Source organism: Ochotona curzoniae, unplaced genomic scaffold (assembly GCF_017591425.1).
Source record: "Ochotona curzoniae isolate NIBS_2020 unplaced genomic scaffold, NIBS_Ocur_1.0 contig_883, whole genome shotgun sequence".
Taxonomy (NCBI): Eukaryota; Metazoa; Chordata; class Mammalia; order Lagomorpha; family Ochotonidae; genus Ochotona; species Ochotona curzoniae.
Window position 1 is genome coordinate 27,241,690 of NW_024466599.1, and position 12,538 is coordinate 27,254,227.

Here is a 12,538-nt window from a genome sequence, read left to right on the forward strand (position 1 = left end):
ACGGCAAAGCCGATGGTACCCGGTGCTCTCTGGGTCCGAGGGTGTAGACAGGATCTTGAGGTCTGAAATGAAACTGACCCCAGACAGACTTCTGCAACCCTCTGCGCAGTGGCAGGGTGTGGGCACCTCTGTGCCTCGGCGGAGGGTTGAGGTTTTCCTTTCCTGTGTCTTTCCGCCTGTTGGTTCATGTTTTGAGGGTCAACAGAAAATGACGAGGCCTTTGTTTTTCTCCTTAGAAGTCTGAAATTTGCTCCCCGTTTCCTTAACAGAATTCTTAAAGATTTATTTATTCATTTGAAAGGAAGATTTTTTTTAAAGATTTATTATTTACTTATTTATTTATTTTTGTTGGAAAGGCAAATTTTAACAGAGACAAAACGATCCTGTCCACTGGTTCACTCCCCAAGTGGCGGCAGCAGTCGGAGCCAAGGCAATCCAAAGCCAGGAGCTTCTTGCAGATCTCCCAAAGCCTTGAGCCATCCTCTACTGCTTTCCCAGGCCACAAGCAGGGAGCTGGATGGGAAGCAGACCAGCCAGGACATGAACTGGTGCCTATATGGGATCCCGGCAGTTGCAAAGTGAGGATTTAGCCACTAGGCTTTCTTGCTGGGCCCTAAAAGGAAGATTTTATAAAAAGAGAAGTAGGGACAGAGAAAGATCTTCTATCCTCTGATTCACTCCCCCAAATGGAGTTGCAACTGCAGGAGCCGAGTTGATCTGGAGCCAGGAGCCAAGAACTTCTTCTGTGTCTTCTGGGTGGGCGTCAGGGGCTCAGACACTTAGGCCCATCTTCTGCTGCTTTCCCAGGCGCATTAACAGGGAGCTGGATTGGAAGTGGAGCAGCGGGGACAAAAACTGGTGCCCATAGGATGCAAGTGCCACAGTCAGAGGCTTAGCATGCACTGCCACCACACCAGCCCCCTTCCTGTGTTTCTGAGGATCCTGTCCCTTGTCTTTTTCTGCCCGGTGCTCCATGGTATGGCTGGGGAGAGGGGTAAACTTCCTGTGCAGAATTCCCAGATATGTCCCCTGACTCAGCGGAAACGGGGGCAAACTAGCTGCCCATCTAGGGAAAGGACTTCAGAATCAGGAGGCACCAGGGCTGGCAAGTGAGAAAAGAGGATTCTCTAGAATCCCGTGGCTGAATCACCTGTCTCTGCTGGTAGCGTGATCATTTTGTAGTGGAAGCAGTCACGGAGAGGTGACTCACGCCACATTGCTTGGTGCAGTAGAGGGGGAATCGGATAGACAGCGTAGGATTCCAGAGACGGTTAAGGGACTAGACAGGTCAACCGTGGGCGTTGGCGCCTGTCGCCGCCCTTCTGCCATAGCTCGGAGAGCGGCACTGTCAGTCCTGCAATGACACACGCACGCCTCCTCCACTTCCTGCTGTTTTTAGTTCAGATGGAAGAGTCACGCAGAACTGAAGGCACCAGACGGGTTTGGAGTTCATGATGACATGGCCCGTGGGAGGCAGAAGCTTCTCCATTGGTCTGGAACAGACCAGGCTGTTCACACAATCTCTGTGTCTCCCACGGGGGGGCCAGGGGCCCAAGGGACTTGGGCCAACTTCACTGCCTTCCCTGGCACACTAGCAAGGGAGCTGGGTCGGAAACGGAGTAGCCAGGCTCCTTCGAAACGTCAGCATCCCAGGAGGCAGATTCACCTGCTGGTAGACCGCATGTTCTTAGAATGGAAGAAAGCATTAACTCCCCTGAGGCTGCGATGAAGCTCAGCATCTTACTGTCCTCCCAGTATCGGTACCTTTTGGGAATGCCCAGTAGCATTTCCTCACTGGAAGGCATCACAAGTATTTAAAATCTCCTTCTATGTACTAGATGGAGTTGGCCATCCTCTTTCCTGTGCTATAAATTTCAATAATTTGATTCTTTTCAAAGGAAAGAAAGCTCTTTTCAAAAGAGAAGTCATCGGGGGAAGCCCCCAGCATATTAAATAACACTTTCTAATATGTTTGGCCATCTTCAAGGTTATGACAAGTGAACCTTCGTTCCCTTTTTATGCCCTTTCAGGTTCTCTGTGGATTCTTTTTGGATTTCTAGAGATAACTAAGACTGCCTAGATATCTTAGCAGGAAGCATGATAATCTCCATCAGGAAAGTATGTAAGGACACTCTCCTGCTGTCCTCATCAATCCCAGTGTGTTAAAACGGGCGTTAAGAAAGTGGTAACAGAGGAAGTCCTTTGCATAGGACGCTGGGAGATAGGCTGCAGGGGTAGAGAGCTAGTCCTCACTGTATATCCCTCCAAACAAACCAATGTGCATACATAATTAATAGAACTTGACAGAGTAGGACTTTTCCTAACATTGCCATGTGCCAGAAATGTTCTGAGCCAGGAGGAGAGCTAAGCACGGATAATTCCATGAGACATGGGCCTTTTGTAACCGCCACAGTGGATGTGAACAATCTAGATTATATAAACGTCCTGGATGCCAGCCGTAACTGAAGGTCAGAACGGTTCAATTTCTCCCTGGGAAAATGAGATGTTTCTTCTGTAGAATACTAAAGAGACAAATTATACGATCTTTTAGTGACAAGCCTAGGAAAATCACTAATGCCTCCTTTGAGTTGTTCTACTGTTTAAAAAAAAAAAAGTTTTCCATCTGCATGTCCCACCCGCCATCATTATGACTTCTTTCAAAGTCTGTGATGAGAATATTCACTTACAATCCTGGGTATAAACAATCTACCCATACAATCAGAGAGACGCCTTCCCTTTCATTTCCTCCCCACTTATCACCAAACACCAGCTATTACTGCCATTATGGAAATTACAGCTATTAGAGCCATTATGGAGGGGTGGGGGGAATAGAAAAAATAAACTTGATACTTTTTAAAAACCTGGGTTCAGATGCTGGTGTGGGAAGAAGCAGTCTGTTACAGGCCACAGTTCAGTGTTGCAAGTGGCCAGCTAGCTGTGGTGGGTCCACTGAGGAGTCCTTGTCTTCGCCCCTGCTGCTTTCTTAGAGCTGTGTGGCCACGGACAGGGGGTTTGATCTCTCTAGTCCTGTTCCCTCACCAGAAGCAACTGCACTGTGGTGATTAAATGTGCTATGGGCCACGGTGTATGTCTTATTCTATCAAATCTGTAATATGCTTCTGACCCAAAAGAGTGAGTCATCATTGTCATCCCTTCTCTTTCCTTTGCCCCCAAATAGCATCTTCATACTTTTAGAATATTTGGCTTTGTTAACCCTGAAAAAAAGTAGTGTGACATTCATCCAGGAGAGCCAGCAGTGGCACCAGTTCAAGTCCCGGCTGATCCACTTCTGATCTAACTCTATCCCCGTATCCACATGGGAGACCTGGATGAAACTCTAGGCTCCTGGCTTCAGATTGGCTCAGCTCCGGTGGTTGTGGCCCTCTGGGGAGAAAATCAGTGCTGGAAGATCTTTCTGCCTCTCTTTCTCTCTGTAAATTTGCCTTTCAAATAAACACAAATACATCTTTAATATGTATCATGTATATACATACATGCGTATATATAATATGTGGAATTATCAAAGTGATCATTAAAGTTTGATTTTCTCATGAACCAAAGAATAGTCATGGTAGGGGGGAGATTTTGACTGAAAATGGCCATTGTGTTTTCAGATTTCAGGGCACTTTGGCTAGGGTTGGGCTGTCTGAGGAGGGGGCATTGTTTGGATTTTTTGATATTGGAAGACTGTAAGGACCCCATCCCGTGGTTAGCATTTATTATTTTATTCTGGCCAGGGCCTTGCATAGGAAAGAGTGCTACTCCATTCTTTTCCCCCACTCAGCAACTGACCTGATGAAATCAGCATTTATGACTTGACCAAGGAATTTTGAGTTCTTTTTGGGAAACAGTACTTTCTGCATTTCAAAACAATGCTTTAGAGGTAGGTATTAGGCTCAGCAGTTAAATTATTGGTCAAGGGGGCTAACATTGTAGTGCAGTGGGTTTAGCCACCATTTGCAATGGCAGCATGTCATAACAAAGTGATGGTTCAAGTCCTGGCTGCTTCGCTGCCAATCCAGCTCCCTGCTAATGCACCTGGGAAAGCAGCAGAAGATGGCCCAAGTTCTTGGGTCCCTAGCACCTACGTGGGAGACCTGGGTAGAGTTCTTGGCACCTGGTTTGGCCTGGCTTAACACTGGCTGTTACTACTATTTGGGCTGTGAACCTGCAGAAAGAATCGATCAATCTCTCTCTCTCTCCCACCCCCATCTCTCTCCATATATAAATATGAAACAGAACTACACATATGAGTAGTTCTCTCAGACTGAGGTTCTACCTTTCAAGTAAGTAAATCTATTTTTTTAAGCATTTATTTATTTTTATTGCAAGTCAGATATACAGAGAGGAGGAGAGACAGAGAGGAAGATCCTCTGTCCGATGATTCACTCCCCAAGTGACCGCAACGGCTGTAGCTAAAGCAATCCAAACCCAGGAGTCAGGAGCTCTTCCGGGTCTCCCACGCGGGTGCAGGGTCCCAAGGCCTCAGGCCATCCTCGACTGCCTTCCCAGGCTACAAACAGGGAGCTGGATAGGAAACAGGGATGCCAGGATTAAAACCGGTGCCCATATGGGATCCTGGCACATTCAAGGCGGGGACCACAGCACCAGACCCTCAAGTAAGTAAATGATACAAACAAAACATTGGTCAGCTGCTCAGGTCCCATATTGAAGTGTATGGGTTTGATTTTATGCCTGTCAATGTTCTACCCTGGGAGGCAGCACAGGATGACGCAGGTACTTGGATCATCCTTGGGTTTTATTTTTTTTCTTCAAAAAGCATTTATGTAGATGGAGGAATTCATAAGTGCTTCATGTCTCAGTGGCTGATTAGCTGCGGCCAGAAATTGTTCTCTCCTGAGAGAATTCTTGCATACCCACAGGACAGACATCACACTGTTGGGTTTCTAATTGTCTCCATACCTGCTACACCTCTGGCAGAGTAGGGACTCATATGCATTTGTTGAACAAGCCAAGGTAAGTCCCAAAAGAGCTGAAGCCAAAAGGCTTTTAGACAAAAAATGAGCTTTACATTTTTTTTTTTTTGAGCTTTGTTGGAAATCAGAAAGCAATACTGACAAGGTGTCAGCTGCGTAGCACAGTTTTCTGTGACGGCTCCCGCCCTCCTGTCTCCTCTCCTCACTCTCTTCCTTACTAAACCGGCCAGGGAGATTAAAATCCCTCCTTCCCAAGGCAGTGCACAGGCACTAGAACCCCTTCTCCTCAAGGGCAGCCACAGAACCTGGAAATATTACCCTTTTTTGACTTAAAAAATATTTATTTATTTGTTTGTTTGTTTGTTTGTTTGTTTGTTTGAAATGTGGAGCCACAGAGCAAGAGAAAGATCTTCCATCTGCTGGCTTACTCCCCGAATGGCCGAAATGGCTGAGGCTGGGCTAGGCTCAAGTCAGAAGCCTAGAATTCCATCTGGGTCTCTCAAGCGAGGACCAGGGACCCAACCGCTTAGCAGGGAACTGGATTCAAAATGAGCTGGAACTGGAAACAACACCCGTATGGTAGGGTGCCATGCCAGCATGGTAGGTGGTAACTTAACATGCTGCATCCCAACACTGGCCCCTCTTTCACCTCTTGATGTAAGAAGTGAAGACTCTGATACGCCTCTTGGACCGTTCCCGTAAGGAAGGAAGGTAGCTTGGAGAGGCCAAGAAGACTGTAAAGAGACAGGTCTGGTGTGGGATCCCAACTCACATGAGTTAGTGAGTTCATTTCTGCCTTTCAAAAAAAGAGCTTTTGACTCAAGCCTGGTTGAATTCAAATCATGTTGCTGCCACTAATTAATGTCTTGGCGCAGGTGACTTAGCTTTTTCTGATCTCAGCTTGCACATCTGTAAAGTGGAGGGAGGATGCTCTGAGGCTGGGATGAATTCCATGTCCAGCACTTCGTGGAATGAGCATTTATCTTAGTGGGTAAGATGCCCGCCTCCTACACTGTGGTGCCTGCACTTCCCTCCCAGTCCAGCTCTGCACTCCAGCTTCCTGCCAACACAAACCCTAAGAGGCAACCATGGTAGCTTAAGTAGTTGGGTTCCTGCCACCCACTGAAAAGACCTGGATTGTGTCTTACTGGCTCCAGCCCCAGCCATTACAGGCATGTGAGGTGTTATCCAGATGGAACTTCTCTCACTCTTGTCCTCTGACTCTCTGACACTTGAATAAACATAAACAAATTTGGAGCATTTCTGAAGTGATTGGATATAGAAATCGGTTAATGAGTGTTAGCTGTTGTGACACTCCCTGGGCAACCAACTGAGGCACCTACAGGTAGCTGAGCAAGGAAAGATTCCAGAGCAAGCACCTGGGCTGTGAATGGTTAATGTTTAACTTGTACCAGACCAGCTGGGTGATGGAACCCTATGACCTGCAAGTGGCCTCCTCAGCTCGGGGTGTGTATCTTGAGGGCCCCTCTAGCCATGGCAATACAGTTCTGTGCTTGAATTGCCTCCTCTGCCGATCCGACAACACCCCATGATTCTTGCTGTGGGTGAGTGAAAAAGAGTAGGAAGTACTCTTGGTGATAACACAAAAAACAATCTCTAAAACTTGCACTTTTCTGTAAAGTAAGCACAGAGGAACTTAAAGAGAAGGCATGCAATGCTTATGCCCATGAACAATGCTGCCAAGGGGCTGAGGTGCATTTTAAAGCACTTCCCAAAAAATAGCTAGCACATTTTTTTCTTTTTTTAAGATTTATTTATTTTTATCGAAAGGTAGATTTTACACAAAGAAGTAGAGTCAGAGAGAAAGATCTTTCAACTTCTGGTTCACTCCCCAAGTAGATGCAATGGCCAAAGCTGAGCCTATCTGAAGCCAGGAGCCAGGAACCTCTTCCAGATCTCCCACGCAGATGCAGGGTCCCAAGGCTTTAGGCCATCCTCGACTGCGACAAGTAGGGAGTTGGATGAGAAGTGGAGCAGCCAAGACACAAACCGGCACCCATGTGGGATCCTGGCACAGGCAAGTTGAGGATTTAGGAACTAGGGTATTCTGCCGGGCCTGCTAACACTACATTATACTCCTCAGTCTACCACACAGCAAATGAAATATAATAGGTAAAAACAGAGTGATGTGGAGAGATCTTAAGACACCTAACTTGCAAAACAATGATTGTAGATATGTATGAATATTTTATATGTGCTTCTATGTAGTTAATTAAAAGGAAAAAATACACATGTCACACTATTAATAGTGGCTACTATTGGGAAGAAATTCAGAGTAAGAAGGGATTTCATATTTTATTCTTTTTTTTCTTTTTTTTCATATTTTATTCTTTATTAAGCTTACCAGATTTGTCAAAAAAACTCGATGACCACATAAATTTGCATTCCAGATAAACAACTTATATTTCTTAACTATAAATATGCCCCATGTAGGGCCTGGTGGCATGGCCTAGCAGCTAAAGTCCTCGCCTTGACTACGCCAGGATCCCATATGGGCACCGGTTCTAATCCCTGCAGCTCCACTTCCCATCCAGCTTCCTGCTTGTGGCCTGGGAAAGCAGTCGAAGACGGCCCAAGGCTTTGGGACCCTGCACCTGCATGGGAGACCCGGAAGAAGTTCCTGGCTTCGGATTGGCATAGCATCAGCCATTGCGGTCACTTGGGGAGTGAATCATCAAATGGAAGATCTTCCTCTCTGTCTCTCCTCCTTTCTGTATATCTGACTTTCCAATAAATAAATACATATTTTAAAAAAATATGCCCCATGTATAAAATACATTCTCTTTTTTTAAGATGTATTTATTTTTATTGGAAAGGCAGATATACAGAGAGGAGGAGAGACAGAGAGGAAGCTCGTCCATCCTATGGTTCACTCCCCAAGTGACCACAACGGCTGGAGCTGAGCCAATCCAAAGCCAGGAGCCAGGAGCTCTATCCGGGTCTCCCACGCAGGTGCAGGGTCCCAAGACTTTGGCCCATCCTCAACTGCTTTCCCAGGCCACAAGCAAGGAGCTGGATGGGAAGCAGAGCCACCGGGATTAGAACCAGCGACCATATGGAATCCCGGTGCATGCAAGGTGAGGACTTTAACCACTACGCTATTGCGCAGGGCCCTAAAATATACTCTTATTATAAAAAAGTTATTCATTCTTGTCTGTAAAAATTTATTTGACAGAAAGCTGGTTTACTCCCCAAATGGCTGCAATGTCCAGGGCTTGGCCAGGCTTAGCACCTGACCCAGAGGCTTCTTCTAGGTCTCCCACACAGGTGGCAGTGGCCTAGGGACTTAGGCCACCTCCCACTGCGTTCCCATGCACATTAACAGAGAGCCGGATCAGAAGTAGAGTAGCTGGGACTTGAACCAGTGCTCCTGTGAAATGCTGGTATTGCAGGCAGAGGCTTTACATGCTAAGCTATAGAACTAGCCCCAGAAGCCAGGAGCTCTATCCGGGTCTCCCATGCAGGTGCAGGGTCCCAAGACTTTGGCCCATCCTCAACTGCTTTCCCAGGCCACAAGCAGGGAGCTGGATGGGAAATATGGCTGCCAGGATTAGAACTGGCGACCATATGGGATCCAGACACGTGAAAGGCAAGGACTTTAACCACTATGCTAACACACCAGGCCCTGCTTTGATGTTTTGAAAAAATATTGTCATCCCCTGTCTTACAGGATACCTACAGAAGCAACCATACTTTGGAGCAGTGGTCGGGAGGGTGGCCAACCGAATTGCCAATGGGACATTCATGCTGGATGGGAAGGAATTTCATCTGCCCATCAACAAGGGGCCCAACAGTCTGCACGGAGGACTCCGGGGCTTTGATAAGGTGAGTGTGGGCCTTGCCCAGACCTCCCTCCCTTCCAGCACACTTAACAAAGCACCCTAACACAGACCCTGCTGGTCACATACAGTCCCAAAATCTGGAACACACACATGGGCAGGTGCAAGGGAAAGAGACCACTCCATGGTTCAGGGCAGCAGCCACCGCCATGGCCATATTCCCGGATTACGGCACAGACCCCTGAGTTAAGGATGACAGCCCTTAACCCAGGCTTTCTCACAGTGCTGGGATCTGGAAGAAACCAAAGTTCATAATAATGCCTACCATCTACTGTGCAAAGAATGAGTGTGTATCATCTCTCACTGTTACTGGCACCAAATGAAGGTCCAGAAAGCCACATGACTCGCTGTGTTAACACCAGCTCTGGCCCCAAACCTGCACCTCACATGACGGCTGCTAGTCTCCTCAAGGCTTCCACAGGTACTCCGAGGTCCAACTCCCATTCCTATTCCTGTCATACAGCCCTCTCCGCGTGCAGTGTGACAGCATATCCAGGCATGCTCCTCCACTGGAATGCCCCATACCTCAAAATGACTTCAGCTTGTGGCACAATAAGTTAAACCGTTGTTTGTGCCAATAGCATCCCATGTTGGAGCACCAGTTCTGGTCTCAGCTGTTCCCATTCTGATCCAGCTGCCTGCTAATGCACCTGGGAGATGGCCAATCATAGGCCAAATACTTGGGCCCCTCCCACCAGTGCAGGACCAGGGTAGGGTGCCTGGCTGCTAGCTTAGGCCTAGGTCGGATCTGGTTGTTGCAGCCATTTAGAGAATGAATTGGGAGCTAGAAGATTTTCTCTCTGGCACCATGCCTTTCAAATTCATTCATTCATTCATTACAAGGCCCCAACTCAGGATCTCTCCAGTCCCTGCTTTCCACATCAACATTTCCATGGCCCAAGTGAACAGCTAGGAAACAAGGTCAAGAAAACCAGTTGATGAGATGGTTCTCCCTTATGCAAGACTGGCCAGCCAATGCTTCCTTCCTTCCTCGAGTCTCATGGGATCTGCAGGTTAACCCCCATTGACTCTTTTCACTCATCTCATTCCAGGTTGCAAGGGAGAAAATGTCAGGATTAAACTTCCTTTCAATGACACCATCTGGGTTATTGGCTGGAGAGTTAGAGCAGACAGGAGCAGGTTTGGCAGCTCACAGCTTCCAACCACTGCAGTCTTGTTGGAGGAAGTTGGTTTTTCTGTGTTGCCTCCCCTGCCAGCTTCCTGTCTGTGGCCTGAAACCAGAATGCTCACCAGGCTTCCCTTTCCTTAGTGATGGAACTCCTCCTGCCAGTCGGTGCATAACGGGGAAGGCAGTTGGCTCTGCCTACCCCAGGGCGAGGCTTTAGGACATGACAGGACCTGGGGCAAACCCCAACCAGAGGGCACTGCTCTGTTGGGAGAGTTCGTCAGCAGGGCCTGTGGCAATTGGCCTTGCTCCCTTGGTCCCACAGTGCTGTGGGCTGGGGTGCTGCTCAGCATGTGCTCCCTCTACGAGCAGAGCAAAAAGCTATCAGCTAATGCAAGACTGGCTCCACTTGCTGATGCCCCACCTGACTTGTGGGCTAGGTAGCATCAGAAAAGGAGGTTTCTTTGGTTCGTGGTCCGAGAGCACGGTGCTGATTTCTGGTGAGCACCTTCTTGATGCATTGTGACATGGCAGTAGGTATTACAGGGCAAGACAGAGAAGTGTGCTAGGTCTCTATTCCTCTCCCTATAAAGCCACTCATGCCCTCTGGGAGCACCAACCCTAATGACCTCATCTAATCCTAACTACCCTCCCAGGGGCCTTTGTCCAAATTCATTAATACATGAATTTGGGAGTTGAGTTTTCACATGTGAATTTTGGGGGAGATATGATGATATCCTGTGGTCCTACTGACCTTCTTCTGAGAACTGGAGAGCATAAGAGACCCAGGATTGGGCCTCAGCACAGTAGCCTAGTGGCTAAAGTCCTTGCCTTGCACGTACCAGGATCCCATATGGGCCCTGGTTTGTATTCCAGCTGCTCCACTTCCCTTCCAGCTCCCTGATTGTGATCTGGGAAAACAGTTGAGGATGGCCCAAAACTTTGGGACCCTGCACTCAGTCCAGCTCTCCCAGATAGGTGGCAGGGAACAAAATGCTTGAACCATCATCTCCTGCCTTCCAGGGTACACTTTAGTAAGAAGTTGGATTGGAACTGGAGTAATCAAAATGAAAACCAAGTATTTCCTTGTGGGATGCAGGTATCTAAATAGCCACTTAACCATTGTGCTAAACACCCACTCTAGTGTGTTTGTTTGTTTCTAATAAATATTTGTATAGAGTACCCTGAGGAGAGAGAGAATGATTTATTGAAGGTGTTTTTTAAAATTAGTATTAGCAAGTATTTTTGTATGACATTTATCCAAGAGCTTAAAAATCAAAGGAAAACAAAGAAGAGAAAAATGCTATAGATAGACACCAGTAAGGTCAAGAGAAAGTGTCAAGGGAATCTAAGAGAAAAAAGAGGGGGGAAAAAACCTCTCTAAAGCCCCTTCTCTGTATTAGACAAAATTTTACAATAGACTAAAATTTGGGCTGTAATTCAGAAGCTTCATGAATGTATAACCATTTTCCTTTCTAGAATCAGTTGTCTTTCAATGTTGAAATGTGGCATTTAGCTTGGGTTGACTGAGCAGCTTTGAAAATGCTTGTATTCTAGGTGCTCTGGACCCCTCAGGTGCTGGCCAATGGTGTGCAGTTCTCCCGCGTCAGTCCAGACGGTGAGGAGGGCTACCCTGGAGAGTTAAAAGTCTGGGTGACGTACACTTTGGATGGAGGAGAGCTCATGGTCAACTATAGAGCCCAGACCAGTCGGACCACACCGGTCAGTCTCACCAACCATTCTTATTTCAACCTGGCTGGCCAGGTAAGTGTACTTAACTTCCTCTCTCTGGCTGTCCCCTGAGTGTTCTGTGGAATGGCTTCAAGGGTGTCGCTGGTGGGAACAACCCAGTATGGGACTACTCTGGTGGTGGTCATCACCATGATAATATAAAGGGCTCAGAAGAAAGCTCCTGACGTAGAGTGGCTGCTAAATAATGGAAACCAAAGAGAAAGGCAGGATGAGTGTGTTACAGGGCCAAGACAGTTGTCCGTTTCCCACAGGCTTCAGGGAAGTAACCAGCAGTTTTGAGAACTCCCTCTCATCCGCTTGTCCCATATGCTCACATTTACTTCTCACTCTCTGCTTCTGCCTCCCTGTCCCCCACACTCCCAAGTGGCTTCAGCGAAGGTGCCTCCCACTCTTACATCTTTGGAAATGCATCTGGCTCCTGGCACCAGTCATGCCCTGTGTGGTACCTTGGGAAGAACACTGGACAGCTACTTGGAAGAGCTGGGGGTTTGAGGTTGATAGGTGTATCGTCCATCTTGTAATAATAGCTGCCTACTGTTGGTTGGCTATGGTGGAAAGCACTTTATGAAGTCATTGGTAAAGACGTGACAAACTCCCTAGCACAGGAACCAACCCCATTGTGAAGACCTGTAAATACTATAGGACCATTAACATTGCTCTCAAGTGGCACTCCCTAAACTACCTAATTCCTTTTGAGAAGCAACATTGAAGCTTGTTGAGGAGGCCATTACATGAGATAGAACTTGGCCAAATTCTGTAGATTGTATATATTATTTCCTCTTTATCTGCAGAACTCACCATTGTCCACTGTTATCACGTTGGCCTGATTTCCTGCCACAAGAATATTTATAGACAGCCAGTAA

The 12,538-nt window shown here is 47.2% G+C and overlaps 1 protein-coding gene across 3 annotated transcripts in view; it reads left to right on the forward strand.

Moving 5' to 3' along the window:
• The window catches only part of GALM (galactose mutarotase), a 55,208-nt gene that overhangs the window by 15,741 nt on the left and 26,929 nt on the right, over nucleotides 1–12,538 (forward strand). For all 3 annotated transcript variants that reach the window (XM_040993108.1, XM_040993106.1, XM_040993107.1), the window contains 2 exons: nucleotides 8,629–8,783; nucleotides 11,481–11,687. In XM_040993108.1, coding sequence (XP_040849042.1) covers nucleotides 8,629–8,783; nucleotides 11,481–11,687 — 362 coding nt within the window. The remainder of the gene's footprint in view (nucleotides 1–8,628; nucleotides 8,784–11,480; nucleotides 11,688–12,538) is intronic.